At 37.0% G+C, this 26,961-nt stretch overlaps 1 protein-coding gene across 16 annotated transcripts in view; it reads left to right on the top strand.

Annotated features, from left to right (window-relative positions):
- The window catches only part of MCTP1 (multiple C2 and transmembrane domain containing 1), a 508,366-nt gene that overhangs the window by 291,276 nt on the left and 190,129 nt on the right, over positions 1 to 26,961 (top strand). For 11 of the 16 annotated variants that reach the window (XR_004624150.1, XR_004624149.1, XM_034656519.1 and 8 more), the window contains 4 exons: positions 4,261 to 4,320; positions 9,903 to 9,980; positions 16,018 to 16,188; positions 19,890 to 20,020. Coding sequence is in view for 14 of the 16 variants with exons in the window: in XM_034656519.1 (XP_034512410.1) it covers positions 4,261 to 4,320; positions 9,903 to 9,980; positions 16,018 to 16,188; positions 19,890 to 20,020 (440 nt within the window). In the remaining 2 variants the exon portion in view is untranslated. The remainder of the gene's footprint in view (positions 1 to 4,260; positions 4,321 to 9,902; positions 9,981 to 16,017; positions 16,189 to 19,889; positions 20,021 to 26,961) is intronic. The other 5 variants (XM_034656515.1, XM_034656513.1, XM_034656514.1 and 2 more) reach the window with 2 other exon arrangements.

The following is a 26,961-nucleotide window of genomic DNA, read 5'->3' as shown; positions in this document are numbered from 1 at the left end:
ATTTGCTGTAACAGTGGCTTTACATTTATTTGACCACTCTTATTGAATTTTTAAAATGTTGTGGGTCCTTGAGGGAGCAAATCTGGATGAGTCGGCACAAAGTGAAAGGACAACACGTAATCTCAAGCAGAGCGTGAATGCCGTGACACCAGCATGCTAGCTCCAAGATGTTTAATTGTGGGTCGTTGATTGGCCTTCACATTGCTCATCTGTGTTACCCAGTGAGCTGACAATTTCCCAAGCTCCTTTCTGAACTGATCAAAGGGCGGGAACCAATACAACTCGGCTCCAGGATAATGGAGCTGAGGGTTGGTTTGCAAGATTATATGGCCTCCTAATTCAAAGATATACATTTGTATATATAATAGATGTCAAATATATCTGACATATATATGTATATATGTGATATATGGATATATACGTTCAATTGAATGTGACTGGTAGGAGATTTATTGGCTTTAAAGCCCCTAAATATCCACAGTGAAAATAAACCATAATTTTGTGAAGATTCTGCTTTCGAAGCCCTGGTTGACAGCAGTATACACGCATATATGCATGTGCTTATATGTACACCCTAACACACAAATAAAGGATTTAAGTTAAAATTTCTAGGAAAATGAAAGACAAAGCAAGGCCAGACTTCAGTTACAGGGCATGTCCTCTGGGGAGCTGAGATTGTCTCTCCCTTGTCAGAAATATTTAGATGGACAGTTGGAGTAACAGAGGGAATCATATTTGTGTTAATAAGTATAAATGATATGAACACCAATTTGAGTAACCAAGAAAACAGGAAAATAGCATTTCAGCACAATTTCTACTCCATGCCCCTGTTTTCAGTTATACAACGATCAGCAGGCATATTCAACTTGATGGGAGCATCTAAGAGCCGTAACTTTGATAAACAGTGATTGCAGTCAGACCAGCAAAGCCTACGAAAATTATTTACTTATGGATTTATTTATTTTTTAACTTCGTAAATGCCTGAAGAGTTATTGATAAAAGGAAATTGTGCACCTATTAAAATATGTTGTGTAATGTGAGTGATACCTGGCTTGACCTTCACATTTCAATCTCAGGCTTCAAATCTGTGGTGAGTGTTTGAGTATTGAAGAATTGCTGAATTATAATAACATGCAAAATGTTTAAAAGCCTGTACACATTGAGGCTAATAAAAAATATCACTATTAATTGAAGTTTAGTAGCCAATCCTTGTTCGTCTGATGACAAAGCCCTTAAAGGTTTTTATGATTTATTTAAATAGGAGACTGAAAAATAACATTGTATTCATTTTGTTAAAAAATGAACTGTCCTTTAGTTTTATTCCTCTGGGAAAAAAGTATATCTTTTAGGTTTTTAAATTTAAAATCTTGTTACTTTTTAGATTTGTAGTAGGATTTTTGATCTTTGAGGATATATGTTCTTGGTGTATACTGGTGTTTTAGAGGCAAAAAGTAGATTTAAATAAGATATTATCAATGGGTCTTGCTACTTTCATAAATTCAGAGTCTCAACAGACATAGTCAGCCATTCAATATTCAGGTTAACTTCAGTAATTTTCTCTTATTAATTTGATGTCTCTGTTTTTTTGTGTTTTGCTTCCTTTTGCTCTAACTTTATAATTTTAGCACTTTTAAAATGGTACTTTCCCTCACTTATCAACCTCTTGTCTCGATGGAGACTGAGGTATAACTAAACATCTACAATCATGATTGAAAACTGGTCCTCTCTGAAATTCACAAATAGTTTATTTGGTTTTTCTTGCCCTCATAATAAAATCACTTTTTTTTTAGAACTCTTTATCATAATGCCAGTTGTCTTATTATTGTTGTTGTTATTATTAGAAACTCACATGAAAGGAAAGCCTTGCCTCATCTGTTGTGGATTTTATATTCATCAAGGCGATAAATGGCATAAGGGTCCACAGGAAAATTAAGTTGTTCCATTTGAAATAAAGGCCTAAATTTACATGAGAATGTAGGTTGTAAAATGAAATATAAATTTTAGTTGATGAATAATAACAGGAGTAATTAAATATGGCATAAAAAGCACAGCCTAGGGACTTTAGTGGATCCAAATGTGGCTAATATTTTTGTTTCTCAAATTTTAACAGAGAAACCTAAGTTCTAAATCTTGATCACTAAAGCTCCCGCCACACACACGCACACAAAATCATCAGTCTCCTCTTGCTCTTTGCATGCTATTCACATAATTAGTTCATTAACCTCTGTATTCATTTGAGGAAGAATGGGAAGTACGGAATTGGTACAGTTTCAATATTAGTCACTGGAGACCACCTAAACTTTATTTTTTTAATGTTTTTTTATTATATTATGTTAGTCACCATACAGTACATCCCTGGTTTCTGATGTAAAGTTTGATGTATAGCATGGTGCACTGGGTGTTATACGCAACTAATGAATCATCAACATTACATCAGAAACCACCTAAACTTTAAATGAATTAACAAGACTTTTAAATATTTAACGGTCATATTATTGGTTATAACTGTCGTGAGTCTACAGCCAATACTTTCACATCCATTTAAGTTGCCTTAATACATTTTACATTAAGATAAAACTCACTGTTAGTTGCATAACTTGTGTTATTGGCTCTGGGGAAATTATTTGTGTAAGGAGACTCCAAGACTTCAGTGTCTTTAATATGACACTTTAAAAATTTTCCACATGTTGCTAAACATGCTGGTTGATTACAGAAGAGTTGGAAATCAAAGTAAGGAGAGAATGGGCAATACAAAAAGAAAAACACACATCTTGTATAAAAGCTAGAATGAGATTTTTCGAGTTAAATGATGTTCAGCATCTAAAAAGACTGCAATCATTCCATCTAAGGTTCATGCCCCAATGTCCCAATGTAAATGTGTTTTTTAAGAGACTTGTGGGTTTTTTTTTTTGAGGTGCCGATATGACAGTGTGCTAAGTGTGACAGATGAGAACCTTAGCTGTAAAATAAATGAATTATAACTCTGTAGTTATATGTAAATGTAAAATGATGTCTTAAACTCTGGACTTTTTCCCAGTCACCTCTGACATTAGCCACGCTATCTGACCAAACCCTATGCAGGGAACTTGGGAAAGTGATATTAATTTAGATGAGAAATAGATTTCATGTAAAACAACAACAACAACAACAGGTAGATTGTACAGATGATCTCTGATGTATTTCTAATTCTAAATTTAAATTATTCAACTTGCTGCCCACCCTAAATATTTTAGTTCACTATTATTTCCTGATATGAGTTTTGGTATCATGCTTGGAAGGAATATCTGTACCTACCACATGAAACTCCAAGTGACTAACGATCAACAAATTATTTATTGAGCACCTACCATGCAATAGGCATCATGTGAGGTGCTGGTCCACCATTTAGCTGCTAACACAAACTCATGGAGTAATCAAATAAGTTACAAAACTTCATTCTCTGCATCACAGTGTCCACAGTGAATACTGCCCCATTACTGTCAGTTTTCCATAACTTTACCATAACTGTCACCCAGAGACAGGATGCTAAACATCAAGTGTAAAGGATGTGTGTAATGCAAATGTTCTTTTTAAAAGTGAGCAACTACGGTTTTGATTTCCTAAAGTCGAAATGGTTTCGCTTTATGAAGCTGGATGATTAGTGACAAAATATCCAACATGAATCTGTGACTTTGTTTTCAGCCCAGTTGCCACTCTGCTCAGTATTCATTTCTCATCAAAATTATTTTTGCAGAGCTCAAGTTAACTTATATTATCTATATTCTATATTATATCATAAAACTAGGAAGTTTTTAATAAGGCATTAAACCAGATTTGACTAGGTGTGTGTTTATAAATAAGATTTCTGCTGTCATTCTTTAAAAATGCTCTGAAGGTCTGTGGTGTTAACTTGTTCTGTCAAAAGGAAGATATTATCTGACTTCCTTCAGAATCTTAAAAGTGTGTTTGAACAGTCCTACTTTCTAAAATAAAGCATTAGACCTTGAGATGTAATAATCAATAATTTAAGAATAAAGAGGTAAGTAGATTCTTTAAAAATGACAGAAAGAATCCTTTCTAAACTTATTACCATTGATACCGGATAGGAATAAGACAAAAACCTTTAATTTGCTCAGGGGAAGAAAACTAACAGTTTATAAACATTGAAAGTACCCTTAGGCTGTATAACTTGCGGGTGTTGTTCATTTGGGGTTTTGTTGGGCTAATTAAGTATCCTTAAAAAACACCTCAAAATGTAGCTAAATATTTGTTTGTTTTCAGGATCTCTCAGAAAATGAAGTGGTTGGATCTTATTTCTCTGTGAAGTCTTTCTTTTGGAGGGTAATGTCTAAATCCTTTATATTAATATTCTTGATTTAGGTTTTGAATAGTAATTTTGAGTTAAATATGGAATAGGAAATTCACTTTTTAAAATAGCCGCTCAGAAAAATGTGTTCAACTGGCCTTCTTTATTAACCTTTATTCCAAGCCATTCGGGTGACTCTTTCATTTCTTCATGTGTGAGAACTGAGAACTTCATATACTGAATATGTCGCTTTGAGGTCAGTTCCTTGTGGGACCAAGTTTATCCCAAATTCTTGCCAGCTAGAGGCCCACAGTCCTTCCAGGAAGATGATGGTGCTATCTAGAGGGTCCATTCAGTTTCTTTTTTCCCTTCTTGTAAAATCTACTCCATCTGTTTGAGAAAAATTTACTTCCATTACAGTAATCTTATACTATATACATACTAGATAATCAGTGTTCTTTCTTTGAGAAGAAAAAAAAAAAACTTATGAATTAGAAAACAGCAACTCTGCTTTTGATTTAAATAAAGAAAAAAGTGAAAATTCTACAGAGATTTTGTTTTAAATGCCATTGCAATTTAATGTTATTTACTCTTTCATGACTTACACATAACGAGCTCTCTCATCCTGTTTGCTCTGCTCTAATTCTGCAGAATGCACGGCACGATTTATTACAAATGCACTTACTAGTTTGCCAAGAGTTTCCTTCTTTCTTTGAAAATTCACACTTGGTACATGATTACCTAGCAATAGATACTGCAGTGAAAATGCTGCATTCGTAGGGCCTTGCCATTTTCTTTCCTTGGCTCTGAAACTGCTCATGACTGAAAACCACCTTTCCCTTCAGAACTTTCAGATTTGTTGCAGTGTCTTTTAAGCAGACTGGCCGGCACTAGGTTAAGTCATGCATCGAGCCAGTATAAACCACCTCTCTTAATCCTATGCTCCCTCAACACACACTTTTTTGGGGGGGGCAGCCTTTTATTGGCAGGGCTTATTTTAATTATTATAGCATCTTCATTTCCTTTCAGCCTACTGATGGCTGCCTTCACTGATGTTATTCTGTGTCTTTGCTTAAATAATAATTTCTTTGATATGTTCCTGCATTATCCGTGAAAACATAGAGTGACTGCTTTTGAATTGTCACATTACCTTAAGTGGAATTTGGCTTTTGGCGAAAATTCAGTCTCTGTTTTCTTGAGACCCGTAAATACTGTGAATTCCTGCAGTATACTTCTTAGCCAAGAGAGCTGAGTTCAGGAGTGTTCTGTGTTGAATTTGTTCTATATGCAGCCAGTGTGAAAACTGATCACGTGAATGAAGCTTTACTACCAGGATCAATTGTATAAGTAATAATTTTTAAGGGTTTTCCTTCCAATGATTCTTTCAACATCTTTCCACTTTGCTACTTCCAAATTAGTATTCCAGGTTCCAGTACTTTCCATTTGGTTGTGTTCATCCTTAAACATTCCTTTTTTTAATCCTTAAATATTCTTTACTAACCTTTGTCAATCTCTTGAACTGTCTCATTTTAGAATAAGAAATACACAAATTTAAAATATAACATTTTTGTATTTGAGGTACAGCGGTCTAATGTCTTCTGAGCATCTGTTGAGAAACTAACAAAGTGAGTCATAAAGGCAGAACCTCTATGGGTCATTTATTTTATCACTGAGGAAACTAAGGCCCAGAGAAGTGATGCTATGATGTACCTGAAAATGAGATGATTGATCAGGACCAATATTTTTCTTTCTATGAACATCACAATTGTTTAAAGCAACTGAGTTCCTTTTCAGGTCAATGATGAATACAGATGTGATGTAGAAATAGAACCCTTCCCTTAGTTTTTCTTCACTGACCCCTTTCCAGGTTCTTCTTGCATTATGTAACCCTTCTCCCCCACAGCTCCTTAACCCACTGATAGATGGATGTGTTTAAGGGCCATGGTGTTGCTATGTTTGAGATCCCATCTTACAGAATCAGAAAATCAGTGATCCCGTCTACCTTGGATGAGTATGGTCCTTCATATTCACAATCAAACGTCACTCTCATAACCGACCTCGTTGCTCTTTGCCCAGGTAATATACTGTGATTAACTTTTAGAGGAGATGTGGATGAAGGGAGGTTTTCATAGACATTTTCAGATATGCAGAAAATCTAAACAGTTCAGATACAATCTTACATGAGGCGCATATGTGTGCTTTGTGAGTTTTTATCAGTTTATTTATAAGGAGCAATACATGTGTCCTGGAGACAGCGACTTAATTACACCAAGTGAAACTAAATCCTGGTGAGAACTTGCTTAATAAATGTCAGGGCTACTTGGTAGATCTTAATTTTCTTGAGAGTAAGATAACAGAAAGAAAAGAGTGAAGTGATACAGCGATATTCTAATTTTCCAAAGGCATGGCATTTATAATTCATCAAAACATGATATTTTAGGACACAAAACATTAACCAGTGAGTATGGTGATTACCCTTTCTCATGAAAGCAATAAATATTATCTGAAGCCACTTGGTTTACCCTTAGTCAGAATTTCATTGAAGATTTTTAACTTCCCATTAAAGGACAATAACTTAGTGCTGTTGCTTCAAATATTTAGTACATTTAAGTTTTTCCCTGTTAACTCCATTGACTAGACATTTAGATTTTCATGATTGAGAGTTAATTGGACAAACCATGTTATGAGAACACTATAGTGAATTAAAGAGAAAAGTTAAGATTGTTTAAGTGGAGAAGGCGAGGCTATACCAAGATACCTAATATAGAAAAATGGAGAAATGAATCATATGAAATGGGCCAAAGCGAGTGCTCAGAATACAGAATAGTTAGGAATTATGTCAGAGCACCATCTTAGGGTAGGGTCAAATCAAAGTGTGGTTGAAGGAAAACCCTGCAGACCAAGGAGAAGTATTCGTTCTATCAAACAAGAATGTTATCCTGTGCTGGAGTGTTTACGTTCTGAACAACTCAACCATATGTGGCATACATCCAAGAAAAGTGGAGGTATTATTTATATCTTTAATTAAAAGTCTTAATTAAAAGTCTTAAAAAGTGTAAGTCAAACCCAGGACTCATTTCTTTACATCATTGATGGAAACCAATACATTATTTGAGCAAACCAATAAGATTACAAGATATACGATGATTTTCTATTAGTATATAATTTGAGCAAACATCGTAAAAGCTTAAGAACTTTTGTTTGGCCACAGAAAATTTTAGAGATGGTAGTTAAAGCATCTGAAGTAAATACCGTCCTGACACCGTAAGTTGTTTCAAGAAGCCACAGAAATAAGAAAGAAAGTTTAAGGATAAAAACCAGGAGAATTTCTCTAAGGATTATAGTGCCGTGAATCATCTTCTAAGAAAAAAGGGATCGAAGCCTTATTATTACATGAGGCACTTTAAACTAGGCTGGACAAAGCCCTGGGAGGTTTTTCTGTAAAGGCAATCCTGCTTTGAGAGGGTGGATGGACCGTAGAACAAATCTACTTGTTGGACTTCATCACCCAGGTGCAATTCGCTAGAATAAACTCGGCAGGCAAAGGAAAAGATAGAACTGCCTGTGCCTGGGATTGAGCTAATAATTTCTCCACGCTCCAGGCTTTGCAGCACAAAACAGCCATTCTAGGCTGTCATTATCTCTTCTTTGTAGTGTCTCGTGGATCATTTGATTAAATAAAAGCATGTGCACCTCTGTGCTGAAAATAGAGGTGAGCTGAGTCCGCACACAGCCATTGTAAAGCTACAGTGATGTCTTTCACTTCAGTTTCACAGGGTCTGGGTCTCATTTGGAAGGATTAGGTTGTATACAGGTAATAAAACCCAAGATAACAGAAGCCAAGGATTATTTGCACGTATCAGGGAGAAGATTAATGTGACTGAGTAGTTTTTAGCCACATGTTAAATCTAGATAGATTTGTTTGGTTTTCATCTGTTTTTTAATCAGCATCTAGAATAATAGGATACCTCCTTCTATTAGTGATCCAGGTTTTTTTCCCCAAGGAATTGAATAAATAAACTTTAATAACCATAATTGAAATATGGACGTGTTCTCCATTTACTTATGACATTCTACAACTTCACCACCTTATTAATAGATGTTAGACAATAATTCATGATGGAGCATGGTTAACTCTCCTATGCTTTACCAAACAATATATGCTAGAGTTATTACCACCTGCCAACTTTTGCTTCCTCCAAGCCCCTGATTAGACTTTCTCAATAATTGATACCCATGGATGAATTTTACCTAAACAGGAGTCAGAGTATTTCAATGAATCCTGTACAAGTGATTTCCCTTTTTGTTTTTGTACTGTGGACTTCTTTGTGTGGGCTTTGTCCAGAGCATGAGATACACTGGGGGAAATGATCAATTAAATATCAGCAACCATAGATTCAAATCTCAGCCTTACCAATCACTAACCATTTGGCTTCGAGTAGGGTATTTATCTTCTCTGTGCCTCAGTTTCTTTACCTTAAAAATGCCGTTATGAAAAACACTGGAGTATGAAAACCCTAGCACTTTACGTTGCTCGATACATGCTTATTTCTTAGCGTATGATCTAACCTATCTTTCAGATTGGCCAAATCTAACCCTTCTGCTGATGTTCTCGTCTCATGATGACACCATTGTTTGGAAGCTGTCTGGCTGCTCTAGTCATTTAATACAAACTTTGAGCTTATCATGATTATTTCCTTCCTGTATTTCTTTTTTTTTTTTTTTTTTATAAAGTTTCTTTTTTTTTTTTTTTAAGATTTTATTTATTTATTCGACAGAGATAGAGACAGCCAGCGAGAGAGGGAACACAAGCAGGGGGAGTGGGAGAGGAAGAAGCAGGCTCATAGCGGAGGAGCCTGATGTGGGGCTCGATCCCATAACGCCGGGATCACGCCCTGAGCCGAAGGCAGAGGCTTAACCGCTGTGCCACCCAGGTGCCCCTCCTTCCTGTATTTCTTGTTCAGCTGGGTCTCTCTGAATCCATATCTTTCTGCTCTCAATCCTAGAAACAAAGGGACTTTTTGGCTGTTTTCTCAGGCACAAGGGCAACAAAGAGAAAATGGGGCAAATTACATGGGGCAAAATTTCTGTTACTTTAGAGATATCTCTTTAGTCATTACAGAAGATTCGCGTGTGGGTTGCAGTTAACGTGATCACAGTTGTCGCCTATCCATGTAACGTGTATTCTTGTGGTATCTTACTACTTTTTTGACGTCGGAAACAGTGTCCTAAATATTCTGAAGAAGTAGTCTTGGGGAAATGACTCTTTGCATGATTCCTCTTCCTGTGTTTCTTTTTGCTACCATGCTTATGAGCGAAAACCTGAAACACTCCAGCAGTGTCCATTACCGTGTAATCTCTGTCCTTCATTTTTTTTTTCCTGACCACTGTGGTATTTGGCCACTGAAGAAAATGGTGGCCAGAAATTGTATTATTGCATTGGCATTTATCTTCATCGTGCTAGAAGACATTTTCTGACAGTGACTTGGGGAGCCAATACTTTTTTTTTTTTCAAATAATGGGTTGTTGAAAAGTAATGTTAAATACTGATTGAAATGAAGTGTTGATAGGGGCACAAAGCTTTCCCATACAGCTCTGATCATTCATCTCCATCCAGACGTATGGCAGGCCTGCTCTTCCCGTCCTGGGCTTCTGCAGAGCAGAGTTTCAGAGTACTTATTCCCAAAATGCACAAGTAAGTCCGATCGTTCAGTCCGTTTATTCCTTCTGAGCTTGCATGAGCTGGGAACTCTATGGCTGATTTACTGTTCTGCAAACCTATTCCCTCTCCTAACCCCTTTTATACATATGAAGAGGAATTGAATCTTGAATTCCTTTTCAAGGAATAATATACATAAACTAATGTTTTCCTTGGGATGCCAACTCACCCATTCTAAAATCGTACTAACGACACAGGTCATGGACTAATTGCCTCAGAATTTCAAATTGGCAGTGATACCTGGTGCCTTGGTAGTCTTGAGAAGTCTGAACTTGAATGAATATTCCTCACAAGAACAATCTCAAACTTGGGCGTGCATGCGGATCATGTGGGGCGCACGCTGGAAATACAGGCATAGCTAGCCCTGCTGCGCGACACCCGCATCCCATCCAGGACAGCCCATTGATCTCAACAAATTGCCCACTAAAATTTGGGAATTACTCCTTTAAAAGTTCAAAGGTTATTTTTCCCTTTTGCAGTGTTGGTTCGTCACTTTGAAGCTAGGTTGTTTTTGTTTCTTCTTTCTTCCTATTTCTTTCCTCAAACAGAATTCTGTTTCAACAAGAACATAATTGAAAACATTACCTCAGATAACTAAATCCCAGCTCTCATACGTTAATTTTACTGAGGGATTTCTTGGATCTAACACTCCTTTCCATTTAGGTGCTCAATACGCAATTTTTGAATGACTAATTATCAGTACTTCAATTAATATAAATTATTTAAGTACATCCTATGAGGAAAAAAAAAACCCTAAAGGAAGGAAATAATAAAAGAACTTCACACATTTTGCAGTAGGCCCCTGATTCTCTCTTTAAATTCTCCAAACATCCAGACCAACCTGCTTTCCTAATCGGTAAATTTAGCAACAGGACTAAAAGACTTTAATTAGCGTATATGGTATCTATGCAAGAGAACGGATAATGTTCACAATTATAGTAATTAGAATATAGGAGAAGGTCAGTGCCTATGACCCTTAGAACTTTAAAGCAGGGGTTCACACCCTGGAGCATTCTTCTAAATGACCTTGAGTGAGGGCTGAGTAAACCAGAGCTTCTGATCCTGTTGGTCTGGGGTGCGGCTAAAGAATTTGAATTTCTAGCCAGCTCCCAGGTGACACTGATGCCATTGGTGTGTGGCCTACACTTTGAGAACTTGAATATACAGAGGAAGGAAACTTTAAACAGAGCAGCAAGTGACTCAGCAAGTATCTTGAAGAGCATAAATGCTAGTTGTTTTCAAAGTTTCTTTTTTTTTCGTAATTGTGGAATTCCATTTGTCACCATCCCTTCAATGAACTCCCCAAAACTGTGGTTTAAAAAATTAACAAAAGGATAAATGTCTATCTTAAGCAGGTTAAATCTTTTCTGTTTATGGAATATAGTGGTTTCTATTCAGGCCTACTTCCCCCAGACACCCTTAACCACCCCTTTACCCCCTCCCCACACATACACACACACACACACACACACACACAGAATTGTGCCCTTAGTACACTTGGAGCTCTGCAGTACAGTCTAGAGAATCATAGGTAAGAAAACTGAGGCCCAGGGACACCTGGGTGGTTCAGTCGGTTAAGCATCTGCCTTCAGCTCAGGTCATAATCCCAGAGTCATGGGATTGAGTCCCGCATTGGGTTCCTTGCTTAGTGGGGAGTCTGCTGCTGCCTCTGCCTGCCCCTCCGCCACTTGTGCTCTCTCTCTGATAAATAAATAACTAAATAAATAACTAAATAATGAATAAAATCTTTAAAAAGAAAAAAAAAGAAAGAAAGAAAGAAAACTGAGGCCCAGAGAGGGAACAACATGCCCAAGTCACATAGGCAGAAATTCCTAGAAAGATGCAGGTGGGTCCTTATGTTAAGTCATTGTCTCTCTGAGTATTGGTGGTGTAAGTTTCTATCTTCTCCCTTTACCTTATAATTTTATTTCAAGTTCCTATTCTTTATAATTAGACAAAATATTTATCTATTTCATGACTATGCATTAATCAAATTACAAAAGAATTATGGAGCTTCTTTTTTAAAAAAGATTTTTATTTATTTATTTAATTGAGAGAGAAAGAGCACAAGTGGGGGGTGGGCAGAGGGAGAGGGAGAAGCAGGCTCCCCGCTGAGCAGGGATCCGAATGCAGGGCTGGATCCCAAGACCCTGGGATCATGACCTGAGCCGAAGGCAGATGCTTAACCGACTGAGCCACCCAGGTGCCCCTTGTGAGATTCTTTTTAGAAAAGTACCATTTTTAACAAATAAAAATATTGGAGAAGGGAACATTCCTTTTAAAATAGTATCTTGTTATTATGCCTTTGGGACCCCCTTTCCTTTTCCCCTTAACCTTTTATGCAGATCATCTTAATTCCCACATTCGTTAACCCTGTCTGTGTGAAACAGTATGCCCCCTCTTTCTCTCCCTTGGCTTTCCAACTTGTTTTAGGAATGTTCTTCCAGGTTATAGAAAAGCATTTTGTAACAAATGGCAGTAGGTAAAGCCTCCATGAAGTTCATTTTATTTCTGTAAAGCATGAAGGATCCCACAGAAAGCTTTCTTTCTCCTTCCCACTCTGTAAGTAAAGTTCCTGTTCTCATGTGAGAAATGAAAAGGGGGGAGGGGCAAGCTAGGCAGGGTTTTAGACGTGGTACCATTGGAGAAGCTAACTTAGCATTGCTAATTGAAGGTGCCACATAGCCTAGATTGTACCCAGGTATAGTGTGCCTGAGTGCCATGTATGACTTCAACTTCCAGAGTGCCTAAAAAATGTTATTAAGTATATCCATCAGCAAGCTGAAATCTTGTAAGTATGAATGCATGTGCTCCTACAAGAGGAAAGTAGAAGGTGATTTCACATATTAACTGTGCAGGAAAATCTAGACTGGAATGTCATCTCAAATATAACAACTCACCTCCCTGGAACATCATAGGAACATTAGGAACATTATACTTAAATCATGATTCCTTTTAAACTTAGGAGAGAGTCTCTACCCAAAGACCAATATTGGGAGAAGCTCAGGAATAAAGGTCAGAAATACTAGGTTGTAGTCACACATCCAACATCCATTAGCCCAAACCACACTGAGCCTCAAATTCCTCATTATTAAAATGGAAATAGCAGGACTTCTCTTCCTACTTCAGAGGGTTTTAGTGGAAATCAAGTGATATAACACACACATACGTACTTTGAAATTGTACAGCTCTATGTAAGTTGGTTGTTATTAACTCCTTGGCCTTTGCTAAGATAATCATTTCTTCCTATTTACAAAAATTCACTTCTTTCCTTCTTTGCCACTCATATTCCTTAACCAAAAGTTCAGACCCAAAGTTTAGCATCTGTTTCTCTAGAGTCTAGAGTTAGAGGCACTCTCAGCAGCAGCAGAAGTGGTTAGATGATAGATAAATAACAAAATGAATAAAAATACACTGCTATCTATTGCATTATATATTAATAAGTAGCATGAAATCTTAGACCCCCTTCAAGTTCACTTGGTGCAATAAACTTTTTTAATCTGAGAAATCCTTGGTTCAAACAAAAGCCAATGCAGAAAGTCAATGTGTAAAACAGAAGACAGTGGAGGGACTCCAGCTGAAGTGGGCCATGGCGTCCTGTGGAAGTTACTGGTGCTCCATGAAAGTCCGGGGCACCCCAGCACACGCTTGAATGCTGCCCTCGGAGCTCACAGAGGTGTGGGGTGTGTAGGTGCAGTCCTGTGTTGATATTAATAAGGCAGAGACCAGGCAATGTTGTGCAAAATTTGCTGATCACCAAGGCAGGGAACTAGGCAACGTGATTTAGAAAGATTTCCATTAAAATGTTCAAATATAAAAAGTATTGTCTTTTGAAGAATTATTCTCCTAATAAAAGCAACCTGAAATGCGTTACTTTTGGTAATGATAGATAAAAATGGGTACGGCATTAGTGTGGTAAGGGAAAAGAAAAAGAGATTCAAAATGAAAGAGGGAGTTATACAAAATAGGCTATAATTTTATAATGTTAATATAGAAGGAATTAGGCCGAAAGTTGAGTTAATATATAATTTAGAAATGGAGCACTTCGAGGTGGAGAGACAAGTTGAATTTCTTCATGAAATGACTGTAAGTGAAGAAAACATGCTTGACAATATGAAGGAAACAGCAATTTTTACAGTACTCCTTGGTTCTGAATCCAAATCGAAAAGGTTTCAACATTTTAGCTACTTTGATTTGTTGTATGTGCTGTTTAGTTCAAAGAGATTATACAGCCATTTCTGATAGGCTTCCTAATTTTCAAAAATTGTGACTTTGTTCACTGGCTTGAATATTGTAATTTAGAATTGAGCATAATAAAAATCATTAAGGAACATGTTCAAGAATTAGAATGAGAAGTAATTTCAGAAACATACCTGCCAAAATAAATCACATATGTAATTTTTTTAAAAGATTTTATTTATTTATTCGACAGAGATAGAGACAGCCAGTGAGAGAGGGAACACAAGCAGGGGGAGTGGGAGAGGAAGAAGCAGGCTCATAGCAGAGGAGCCTGATGTGGGGCTCGATCCCATAACGCCGGGATCACGCCCTGAGCCGAAGGCAGATGCTTAACCGCTGTGTCACCCAGGCGCCCCCACATATGTAATTTTTAAAATTTGTGATGCAAGTTTCAGTATAAGTGAGGCACCTCAGATGGGTATATTGATTTGGTTTTCTATTCTACAGTACCTTCTGTAGTGAGCTGAAACTCCGTTGTCTCCTAATGTAACAATGAAAAAGTTCTTTGCACAGAACTCATAACTAATCTTACAACTAAAACCCATTACTAAAACCAACTTTTAACATGAAAAAAAGATCTTCAAAAACCATAACTAATTAAAAATTAAATATCACAGTATGGATGGGGCCTTTGGTAGTTATAATATTTATTTTTTACTTATTTTGACACTGGCATATTTGACACATAGGCAAATGTTCTCTGATATTCTTGAAGTATCCACATCTTGTGATTCTTAAGAGTTGGAAAACTAAACTTTATTTTGAGCGTTCACCTCTTTTATATGGCAACCTTGAATTTACCAGGTGATAATTTCACATTTATTGATGTTTTTATAATTAATAAATAATCTGTAAAATACGTTTATTTTTTAATTTTAACTACGTACTTTGTTTTATTTTCAAAAAATTCTAACAGGAGAAAGGGTAATGCCAAATGAGGTGTTTTCGTTTAAAACTCAAGAGGCTAAGTTAGAATGGCAAAAATAGACAAGGCAGGAAACAACAATTGCTGGAGAGGATGTGGAGAAAGGGGATCCCTCCTTCATTGTTGGTGGGAATGCAAGTTGGTACAGCCACTCTGGAAAACAGTGTGGAGGTCCCTTAAAAAGTTAAAAATTGAACTACCCTATGACCCAGCCATTGCACTACTGGGTGTTTACCCCAAAGATACAGACGTAGTAAAGAGAAGGGCCATATGCACCCCAATGCTCGTAGCAGCATTATCCACAATAGCTAAATCGTGGAAGGAACTGAGATGCCCTTCAACGGATGACTGGATTAAGAAGCTGTGGTCCATATATACAATGGAATATTACTCAGCTATCAGAAAGAACGAATTCTCAACATTTGCTGCAACATGGACGGCACTGGAGGAGATAATGCTAAGTGAAATAAGTCAAGCAGAGAAAGACAATTATCATATGATTTCTCTCATCTATGGAACATAAGAACTAGGAGGATCGGTAGGGGAAGAAAGGGATAAAGAAAGGGGGGGTAATCAGAAGGGGGAATGAAACATGAGAGACTATGGACTATGAGAAGCAAACTGAAGACTTCAGAGGGGAGGGGGTGGGGGAATGGGATAGGCTGGTGATGGGTAGTAAGGAGGGCACGTATTGCATGGTGCACTGGGTGTTATATGCAACTAATGAAGCATCAAACTTTGCATCGGAATCCGGGGATGTACTGTATGGTGACTAACATAATATAAAAAAAGCAAAAAAACAAAAAAAAAAAAACTCAAGAGGCTAACTCTGTTTTCCTTTACCAAAAGTTTCAGACCCAAAGTTTACGTCTCTCAGACGTGCACAGAAAATCACAGCTTTGGAGAGGAATAGTCAGTATCACATTGATTGAGGGACGAGACCTGAAGGCAATGGATTCAAATGGATTGAGTGACCCCTATGTGAAGTTCCGGCTTGGGCATCAGAAGTACAAGAGCAAGGTAACCGTATCTCTTTTGTGTTCCTGTCCGTATTTAGAAGGCAGTGGTTGGTTAATGGCCATGCTTTGGGAGATGAAAACACTAGATACTTTTTTAAATGCTTAACAGAACTTCTTTCAAACATGAGGTCAGCAAACCAGACCAATAACTGTATTGTTGCATTTCTCACTTAATGTGCTCTGTGACCTTGCATAAACGACTTCCCTGTCTCAACTGCTTCCTCTAACACACAGGAGTTAAACTTATCAATTAAAAAAAAAAAAAAAAAAACTGGAACAAACCTAAGTTGAGGCCTGGCGCCTAATGTGCTGAGTGTTGACTACTATTATTTTTATAATTAGTACTGGTATCAGTACTACAAATAACATTATTTTACATACCATAAAAATCTTTGTATATTACTCTGAAACCTTTTATTCCGACTGACTTGCACCAAAGCAGATTGCAAGTTTTTTCTTTTATTTATTTAGAAAACAAAGGGCCAAATTCCTGTTACCCATATTAGCAGTGTGTCATGGGGCAGATTACTCTGGCTCTGCATGCCCCATCTCTCCATCTGTAAAAATGAGAATTAAAATAATGCCTAGGGGCGCCTGGGTGGCTCAGATGGTTAAGTGTCTGGCTTTGGCTCAGGTCATGATCCCAGGGTCCTGGGATCGAGCCCCACATCAGGCTCCTTGCTCAGCAGGGAGCCTCCTTCTCCCTCTGCCTGGTGCTCCCCCTGCTTGTGCGCACTGTCTCTCTCTGACAAATAAATAAATAAATAAAATCTTTAAAAAATATATTAAAAAAATAAAATAATACCTACCTAATAAAGTTACTGAGAAGATTGAATAAATATAAGTTATGCATATCAAAGGCTTGGAATACCGCCTCATCCATAATAAATACTCAATAAATAGTAGTAGTAGAAAGAAGACTAGCAGCAGTAATAATAAGTATATTGTGTAATAACAGTTACATTAGTAGTAATAGTATATTAGATAATCATATTAGTATTATATTATTGATAGAAGTAATAATTAGTAAAGGTCATAGTGGTCATAGTTCTATTGGGGAAACATGTCTTATCTGTGTTGTATTCAAATACAACCTTTTTAGGGGGCCCTGTCTGGCTCAGTAGGAAGAGCATGCGACTCTCAATCTTGGCGTCATGAGTTTGAGCCCCACGTTGGGTGTAGAGGTTACTTATATAAATAAATAAAAACTTTTAAAAAACTGAAAAACCACAGCAAAAACAAATACAACCTCTTAAGTGGTCAGCTTCTATAGCTCATATTTATTGCTTGGGACAACTCATCATATCTGTTTTTATTAAAAATCACATTCCACTTTGTTGGGAATATCTTCACTTTGACATTATCATTTTCAAGAACTTCTTTTTTATCATGTTATGTTAGTCACCATACAGTACATCCTTAGTTTTTGATGTAGTGTTCCATGATTCATTATTTGTGTATAACACCCAGTGCTCGTTACAACATGTGCCCTCCTTAATACCCATCACCTGGCTAACCCATCCCCCCACCCCCCTCCCCTCTGAAACCCTCAGAGGTTTCCTGGAGTCCATAGTCTCTCATGGTTCTTCTCCCCCTCTGATTTCCCCCCTTTCAGTTTTCTCTTCCTCCCCCTAATGTCCTCCATGCTGTTCCTTATGTTCCACATATGAGTGAAACTATATGATAATTGTCTTTCTCTGCTTGACTTATTTCACTAACCATAATCCCCTCCAGTTCCATCCATGTTGATGCAAATAATAGGCATTCATACCTTCTGATGGCTAAGTAATATTCCATTGTATATATGAACCACATTTTCTTTATCCATTCGTCTGTTGAAGGGCATCTCGGCTCCTTCCGCAGCTATTGCGGACATTGCTGCTATGAACATTGGGGTGCACGTGGTCCTTCTTTTTACTACATCTGTATCTTTGGGGTAAATACCCAATAGTGCAATTGCTGGGTCATAGGGTAGCTCTATTTTTAACTTTTTGAGGAACCTCCATACTGTTTTCCAAAGTGGCAGTACCAGCTTGCATTCCCACCAACAGTGTAAGAGGGTTCCCCTTTCTCCGCATCCTTTCCAACGTAAGAACTTTTGATGAATAGCCTGCCTAGGTTCCTTCTGGCACAGGAAGTTTTCATCAGTAACTAGGTAGTTAGAAATATCACAGAGCTGATTCGTTAGCAGGCAGTGAGAACTGCTCGCAGGCTGACTGAGTGACCACATGGAAAGGGAAGGCACCACTTCTGACCTGAAGGAAATCATATAGGGAAGACAATCCTTAAAAAGGGAACTGAAAAATTAGGCTCTTAATGGCCAAATAAGTAAGACAGACCATTCCCCAAAATACCATAGAAGTGCATCTGAGCCCAATAATGAGAGTTTTGAATTATCGTAGGATCCATCTAGTGCCATCTTTTTTTTCTGCCATGGACTTAATAACATATTTTAAAGAAACTACTGATTCCAAAAATAGGTACCTATGACCACTTCTATCTTGTCCTTTATCGCTTAACATCATTTCCATGTTCTGGTAGGTTTAAAACATTACTTATTTTTATAGTTCTGCTCTTTAGGTATGAAATATGAAACCCAGCTATGGACACGTGTCTCTCTTTGCTCTTTCTTTCATGATATATTGCTGATTAATTTCAGATTATGAACTTTAAAAATTGTGATTCATTTGTATTACCTTTGCACATAACATACTTCATTGCTTTCAAAGTCTTTATATCTGAAGATCTGTCTCTTATCCATTTAAAAGAGAAAAGGCCACCGCATGCCCTCCTGCTAAAAAGAAAGAATAGGGAAACAAATATGATTGTTGTTTAACCCAATGGTGAATGAAATTTCAAAGCACATCAACATGGGTCACTTTATTCATTGGTACTACCAGGTGTCTTATCTGAATACTTGAAGTTACAAAACTGCACTTCGGATAAGGTATCTTTTTTTCTATTTGCAACATAAAGATTATACACACACTTGTATTAAGTCACAAACACTTTTTGGCATATTGTTTTGGGGAAAGAGACCTGAGGCTCTAATCAAAGAGTTAGAGTCTAGATATTAGAACGTCGGTCACTTAAACTCTAGGTCTCAGTTTCTCCAGATATAAAATAGGGATGAAACATCAATGCTATAATTCTAGCATAAATGTTTGCCTGACCGCCCCAAAGTTACTTCCTGTTTCTTCCTGCTCCCATAGAACTTCCTTGTCTGGGTTTGTTGTTGTTTTTTTCATGTGTTCAGCTCAGAATTCCCACGTATGAGGGGAGTAAGGGAAAAAAAAAACAAACCCTGGGAATCCACATCTCCCTTTATTATGAGATGACAGACTGCGAGTTATGTCTTTGTGCATTAACCAGTTATGTAAAATAAATGCTAGTATTTGAGTGAGCTATTTCACTTATAGACTATTTGCCTTTTCTGTATAATTCATACATCTCACTTCTTATTCAAGATGACGGAGAGGTGCCCTTTGGTTTTTAAGACATATCCTCGAGGGTTCCTTCAGATGATATGCATTAAAGATGCTAGACATCTAATGACTCATTTCCATCATTTCTGGAAGCTTTTGTTCAAATCTCACACATGCTTTTCTAGATAGCACCTTAATTTTGATGTAATGCCTCGAGTAAAAATTTTTTCAAAGCCTGGTATTTATGAGACAACAATTACTTTTTTTTGTTCTCCAGATTATGCCAAAAACTTTGAACCCTCAGTGGAGGGAACAATTTGATTTTCATCTGTATGAAGAAAGAGGCGGAATCATTGATATCACTGCCTGGGACAAAGACGCTGGGAAAAGGGATGATTTTATTGGCAGGTTTGTACAATTTGGTATTTTGGGTTCACCTTAGAGATGGTGAATGTTGTTAAAAGGATAATTGCTTTATGCCTGGTTGTTGTAATTGATCTTTACCATTTTGAAGGAAGGGATCTGATCATGGTAAAGCAATGCTTGGGTGAAGGGAAAAATAGATTTGAAGACTGACCAGTAGGTGGCAGTTTTGACCAGTTGATGGACAGACTATCTGAATTTGATATATAGAAATTTTCTCCAGGTGTCAGAACATTGTGTGTAAAAGTTATGGGAATTGAGAAAGAGGAATCTCATTTGATGTAAGATACTTAAAGAGCACAGTCATCGTCTGTAAAGTGGTCTGAGATCATATTACTTTCATAAAGCATATTGTGAAACCATAAAATGCATTGTTTCCTACCACTCCCTACAAGGTAGAAAATCTTTATAATCTCTTAGGAGTTCATAAATCTGTAGAGTTCTCAAGTTTTAGTGATGGCAACATGTAAGTGAGGCAGATCCATGTTAATCTAATAATCCAGTGAAGAAAGGGGTGTTCTGAGGCTTAATGACATCTCTCCACAAAGACAAGGTTATTTCGAATGACTGCTTGAATCCTATGAATTGTTTTCTTGCTTTAAAACCTGTTTTTACTTTTTGATACGTATGTGCCTTTGTGGTGAAACACATCAAAACCCGCCAATACTAAAATAAAGCATAGCGTACAGAAGAGTTCGTTAGCTTAGAATATTCTTTCTCCATTGCAGTTCTCATGAATTCCAAGTCTCTACACGTGCAGCTGAAGAAATGAATACATACAAATAAGAATAAAGGGCGTTTTGTTTTAGAAAAGCAAGAATCCAACCCAACGTGTTTACTTCTTTGTTTTTTGTTGTTGTTGTTGTTGTTGTTCTGAAATATATTTTTTAAACAACAGTTTTCTTTATAGGATTATAAAGTGAGAGGTTAAAGATTAGCTTTATTTAACCCGTAATGTTTTACTTATAAAACAAAATGGAAAAAACTATTGTAACCTAATACTGTGTTACCTTTCAATCCTTTTAAAAGGACAGGCCTTCGTTGCATATTTTTTCCTTTTTGTAAAACATTATTTTCAGAGTTTTCTTTAAGTTCTACCTTGTTCTCTTTGGGATATATCATTAGCGTAAGTAGCTTAAGTATACATCTGTTAATACACTGACTATATATCATTATGGTTGCTTATATGTCTATGTTTCTGTCTCCCTCAACATGCTATGAGCTCATTCAAGTGCGTGCTATCTAGTTCTTCTTAAATAACTAATTCATTTTCATAATTTAGAGCAACATTAGCCATACTTGGTTACCGTAAGGTAATCAGAACGACTGTCATGTGTAACTTGCTACCTCAGTCTCATTACTGTATATTCATACTTTCTTATTTTAGTAAGATAAGGAAATAATTGCTACCATGTACTGCCTTCCTGTACTTCTGAGTCCATATCACATGAAATAACTCTTATCCCTTTTTCTATTTTTCCCCATAATAACAGATATCTTTTTATGTATTTTTTCTTTGAAAATAATTTCCAAATTTAGAAATTATGGCAATTTCTCAGCCCATCTGGTACTGACCTTTCCCTTTTCCCCACCTGATAATATTATGGGTTCTTCAAGGCCATGGCTAATTATATTACAGAAATGGTTGGCAGAGAGGTGAACTTGTTTCTCTCGTCTCACCTTGTTTCTATGGGTTTGTCCATAATTCGGCAAATTTTGAGAGAGCAGTGACAATTGGCTGATCTGAAGAGAACAGGGATTGTTCTAGACAACTGGGAGCTAAGGAGGTCTTCTGAAATTTAGGAGAGAAGAAAATCATTTTTGGAGCTTTGTGGTTGGCGAGCACGTGGAGGGGCTAGGCGAGTGGCGTGCCTGAGGGGCCATGGAAGCTCTGGGCCCTATCCCCATACCTTGCCTAGGTATCTCTTCCATCTGGCTGTTCCTGAATTATCTCCATTTATAACAAACCAGTAATCTATTTGGATGTGTATTCTCCCTTTTTATTTTTTCTAGCTCTGGGAAGTGTTACCGCATATGTATAGTTTCTCACTTGGGCTTTGCCTGGATTGTTAAATGAGTTGTTAATATTCATGATTATTACACAGGAGAACCCAGCAAGAAGAATCAAGGAGCCCTGGGCTCCATCACCTGCATTGCCTTGATGGGCACAACTTTATGCTCTGCTTTCCAGTATCTTGGTTATATTAAAACTGGCTTGGGTGGTGAGTTCAAATGCTACCACTAAAGAGTTATTAGGTGTTGTTGTTGTTTTTTTTTTTTTTTTACTTCTCATTCATTTTGAATGACTTACTTTTATTTCAAGTTACGTTTTTTTCTAAATATAATAAAAACCTACCTGGCATCAGCCTCACTTTAAAAAAAAAATCCATGTTTGGTCATATGCCAAACATAATAGCGTATAAAAGCAATTCGAGCCAAAAAATTTTAGGGTACCCCAGAGTACAGGTGTCCACAAGATGACTCCTAGGACAGCTTCTGAGTATCAGTTAAAACCCCTTTACACAATAAAGGGAGTTATTGTCAAATTTCGAGGTAATCACAAATGTTCAGTAAAACTTTTTTGTACACTCACTCTGCTAATTTAACCAATTATGCCCATTGCAGAAAAAGGAAATGACTGTGGTAAATCACCGTTTAAAATCTATTCAGTGTCCAGATAGCACCAGAAACTCTTAAGTTCCTAAGTTTATGTTTATTAAGTGGTACTTTATTTTTCTATTTAAATTCAATTAATTAACATATAGTGTATTATTAGTTTCAGAGGTAGATTCATCAGTCTTATATAACACCCAGTGCTCATTACATCACGTGCCTTCCTTAATGTCCATCACCCAGTTACCCCATTCCCCCACCCCCCTCCGCTCCAGCAACCCTCAGTTTGTTTCCTATGATTATGGTTTGTCTCACACTCTCATTTAATCTTGTTTTATTTTTCCTTCCCTTCCTCTGTGATCCTCTGTTGTTTTTTAAATTCCACATACGCGTGAGATCATATAATTGTCTATCTCTGATTGACTTATTTCAGTTAGCATAATATGTTAAATTATACTTTAAACACATTCTGCCACTGAAAAGAAAGATATTATTATATCTAAGTGGTAGGCAGGGTAAAGTCGCTGTGTTTATATGAAGATTGTGTGGTAGTGGTGGAAATAATGCAGATTGTAATAGAATTCCTCGGTTCCTCGGGTAGTTTAGATGAGAATTGACTTATAAGTGAGAGTTCTAGGAGTAAAGTAACAAGAGTAAAATTCATCCTGGTCTTCTGCCTTGTTTTGCAAGCTATCATTGCAACATTTTGTGTCCTATTAACTTTTTATTTTTTATTTACTTATTTATTTAGAAATATTTTTACATGTAACAATGTAAATTTAAGGTGTATGATAGTTTATTTGATACACTTAGACATTGTAACATGATTGTCCTTGTAGCTCTAGTTAGTACCTCTATCACATCACACAATTATTTCTTTTTCGTGAGGAGAATAATTAAGATATGTCTGTATTAACTTAAGAAGTAAAAATTATTCTGGGAGTTGGCTGGTGGTTGGTAAGTAAATTTAAAGTTGGCCATGAAGGATAACACTGTCCCTTCAATGGCTAATAACTTTTTTTAAGGGTACTGTCTAAATTCAGTCCTAAACTTGAAAATGTTTGTATGGATTGGATTATCTACATAGACTGGTTTATTGTGTTAGAATTTTGTTATTGTCCTACTTTATTTTCTAGTTTTGGTCAAAAGAATGATTTTTGAAAATATGTTTTGTAAATGTATGCTCAATAAAAGGGGTTTTTTTTGTCATTATAAAGACAAGGCTGGCTATGAATGAAAGGGCCACTTGCAAATTTGGAGTGTTGATACAGTGAAAAATATTTAACACTGAACATTACCCACTGTCATTCCCATTTGAACCCATGCAGTCAATCCGCCAAAACTGTTCTTGTCAAGGTCACCTGTGACCACCAAGTTGTTAAATCCAACAGCCAATTTTCAACCTTCATCTTACTTGACTCAGCAGCAGTACTGGACTTGGCTGATTGCTTCCTTACCCTAACACACATCTGTCACTTGGCTTCTAGAACACCAGACTCTTTGTTTTCCTCTTACCTCATCACATATTCCTTCTTGGTCTCACTCACAGAATTTTCCTCATCTCCCTCCTGTTTTAGCTCTGGAAAGCCTCAGAGCCCACTCCTTGGGCATCTTCTCTGTCTATACCTGCTTCCATACTGTCTCCATCCACTCCTGTACTTTCCATACTGTCTGAGATGGAGAATGACAAACAGCTCCACTTCATAACCCTTCCTTGAACTCCAGATTCCACACCATCTGTCTGCTAGATCTCTCCACTAGGATGTCTAATGGACTTCTCCAGCTTAGCAGGTCCAGAGTCAAATTTCTGACACCCAATATCCCCAAGTCTGCTCTTCCTTTCAAATTCTCCCTTGTTTGCTGTTAATGCCAAAAACCATGGAGTCTTATTTGTTTCCTTTCTTTCTCTCACTCTTATCAAATCCATCAGCAACCTACCAACTTTTCCTTCAAAATATACTCAGAATCCACTCTTGGTGTTGAAACCATCATCAGCTCTTATGTGGACAATAGGCATAATCTCCTGTTCTTCCTTTCACATAACACAAATAAAATAATTTAACTCCTCTGCTCAAAACTCTTCAATTGTTTCCCATCTTAATCTGGGCAAAACATGAGTAACTCCTTATGGTGGCCTATAGTGCTTCACATGATCTAGCCCTCTTATCGCTGTGCCCTGAACTTCTGCTGTTCTGCCCCTCCCTCCCTTCGCTCTGTTCCAGCCTCTTTGCTTTTCCTCAAGCACACCAGACACCCTCCCACCGCACAACCTTCCCCTCCATCTGTGACACTCTTTCTTAGGTATCCAACCGGCTTGTTCTTCACTTTCTTTAGGTCTGTGCACAACTGTCACATCAGGGAGGCATCCATACCAATCCTATTTTAAACCCAAACCCCCTTTCCTTGACATTCCCTTTCCCCTATCCTGCTTTGTTTTTCTCCATAGACTTAAGCACCATTTGACATATATATATTTCACTTACTTATTTTATCATTTATTTCCCACCACTAGAATGTAATCTCCACGAGGGCAGAGATTTTTGAGCGTTCTGTTTTTGTTCACTGTTGCATCCCCAATGCTTAGAAAAGTATATGGCTTACAAGAGGTGTTTTATAAATTATTTGCCAGATTTTTATTGAAATCCCTGAAATTTGATTTAATACCGGAAATTATGGCTCTTCTTTCTCTAAGTACATTTGACCCTTGATCAACATGAGCTTGAACTACACATGTCCACTTATACACAGAATTTTTCCAATAAATACAGTACTGTAAGTGTATTTTCTCTTCCTTTTGATTTCCTTAATGACATTTTCCTTTTTCTGGCCTTCTTTATTGTAAGAATATAGCATATAATACATATAACGTACAAAATATATGTGTTGATCGTCTGTTCATGTTATCAGTACATCTTCTGGTCAACAGTAGGCCAATAGTAGTTAAATTTGGGGGGAGTCAAAAGTCATACACAGAAGTTCAATTGTGCAGGGGGTTGGTGCCCCTACCCCCCATGTTGTTCAAGGGTCAACCGTAAATAAATAACTTGACTATAGGTGTTAATGCAAAGGCAATTAGAACAACATGACTTAGTGGAAGGTACGAAATTTCAGTGTATTTGTACATAACTCAAAATGGGAGAATTACTGAGTTAGAGTGTGAAAGTGTTTGAATAACACTTACACTTGAAAAATACTAAATTGTTGCTTTTTTTTTTTTAAGTAGCCTATACATTTACCAAGATACTTATAACTTCTTCATCATTCTAATATCCAGGGAGTTAATGCCATCTGGTTAGTAAATTTTACACACAAAAAATAAATTTACCATGAGTAGAAAGAAACAATAATATCGATGTCCTACAATGAATAGGGCACTATTACATTAGCTCAATATTAGGGGATAACTGGAGTGGTTCATATTATGCCAGTTTCGCAGATGCAAAAAGTGAGGTGGAAGGAGATTTAGCAGTTGCTCAGCTAGTATGAATCTGGGGTGATTGACCTGAGATTCAAATCCAGAACTCCTGACTCTAAAGTCCACACTCTTTTCACTTCGGTCTTGTATTCAAAATGGTCTAACGCCATTAAGTGCTCAATAAAATGCCAAGTAGTCAGTAAACCAACTTAAGTGGTATATATAATAGCCCAAGTTTGAACAACAAATTTTACGTGTCGCTGAACTACAACGATCAAGTGAAGGTGAAATAATGTTAATCTGCATGTAATTATTTAACTTTCTGATCACCTGCATTTTGGCAGGCAAGACGGACTGCCACCTTTACGATAATCAGCTAATAAATCCTCATGATTGTTACACTTTTATGCAGAGCAGTAATCTGAACAAATTGGCTGCCGACAGCTGCGGTAAATTGCCAAGAATGAGTGCTGTCAGAGAACAAGTTGTTTTTATGAATGTGCAGAATAAGTAAATCCCGTGTCAAGCAATCTTATTCAGTTGGAGTTATTTGCAATCCAATATAGCAAGATTTATAACGTTATTTATTAGTGTGCAAAATGTTTGTTTATCTTTAAAGTGGCATTGATTTGGGGTACATATATTTTAGGTTGGTGAATTGCTACTGAGTTTATTTGTTGCATTGTGATGAGGGCTTAGGCATTGGAACTGTCCATGACAGCAAAGTGCTACAGATGTAAGCTTCATTGGAGAGCTCTAGTTCAACAAAATTTTTATTAATGATGTTTGATAAGAAAAACTTATTCCAAATGGGCAAGTTCTGGAGAAAGAACAAATGCTTCCAAATTCTACAACCATAAAAAATAAACGTGTAACTCTGTATTTAACTCAGAAGGAA

Source organism: Ailuropoda melanoleuca, chromosome 3, assembly GCF_002007445.2.
Source record: "Ailuropoda melanoleuca isolate Jingjing chromosome 3, ASM200744v2, whole genome shotgun sequence".
Taxonomy (NCBI): Eukaryota; Metazoa; Chordata; class Mammalia; order Carnivora; family Ursidae; genus Ailuropoda; species Ailuropoda melanoleuca.
Note: the sequence above shows the minus strand (reverse complement) of the source record. Positions and strands in the feature narration are given on the sequence as shown.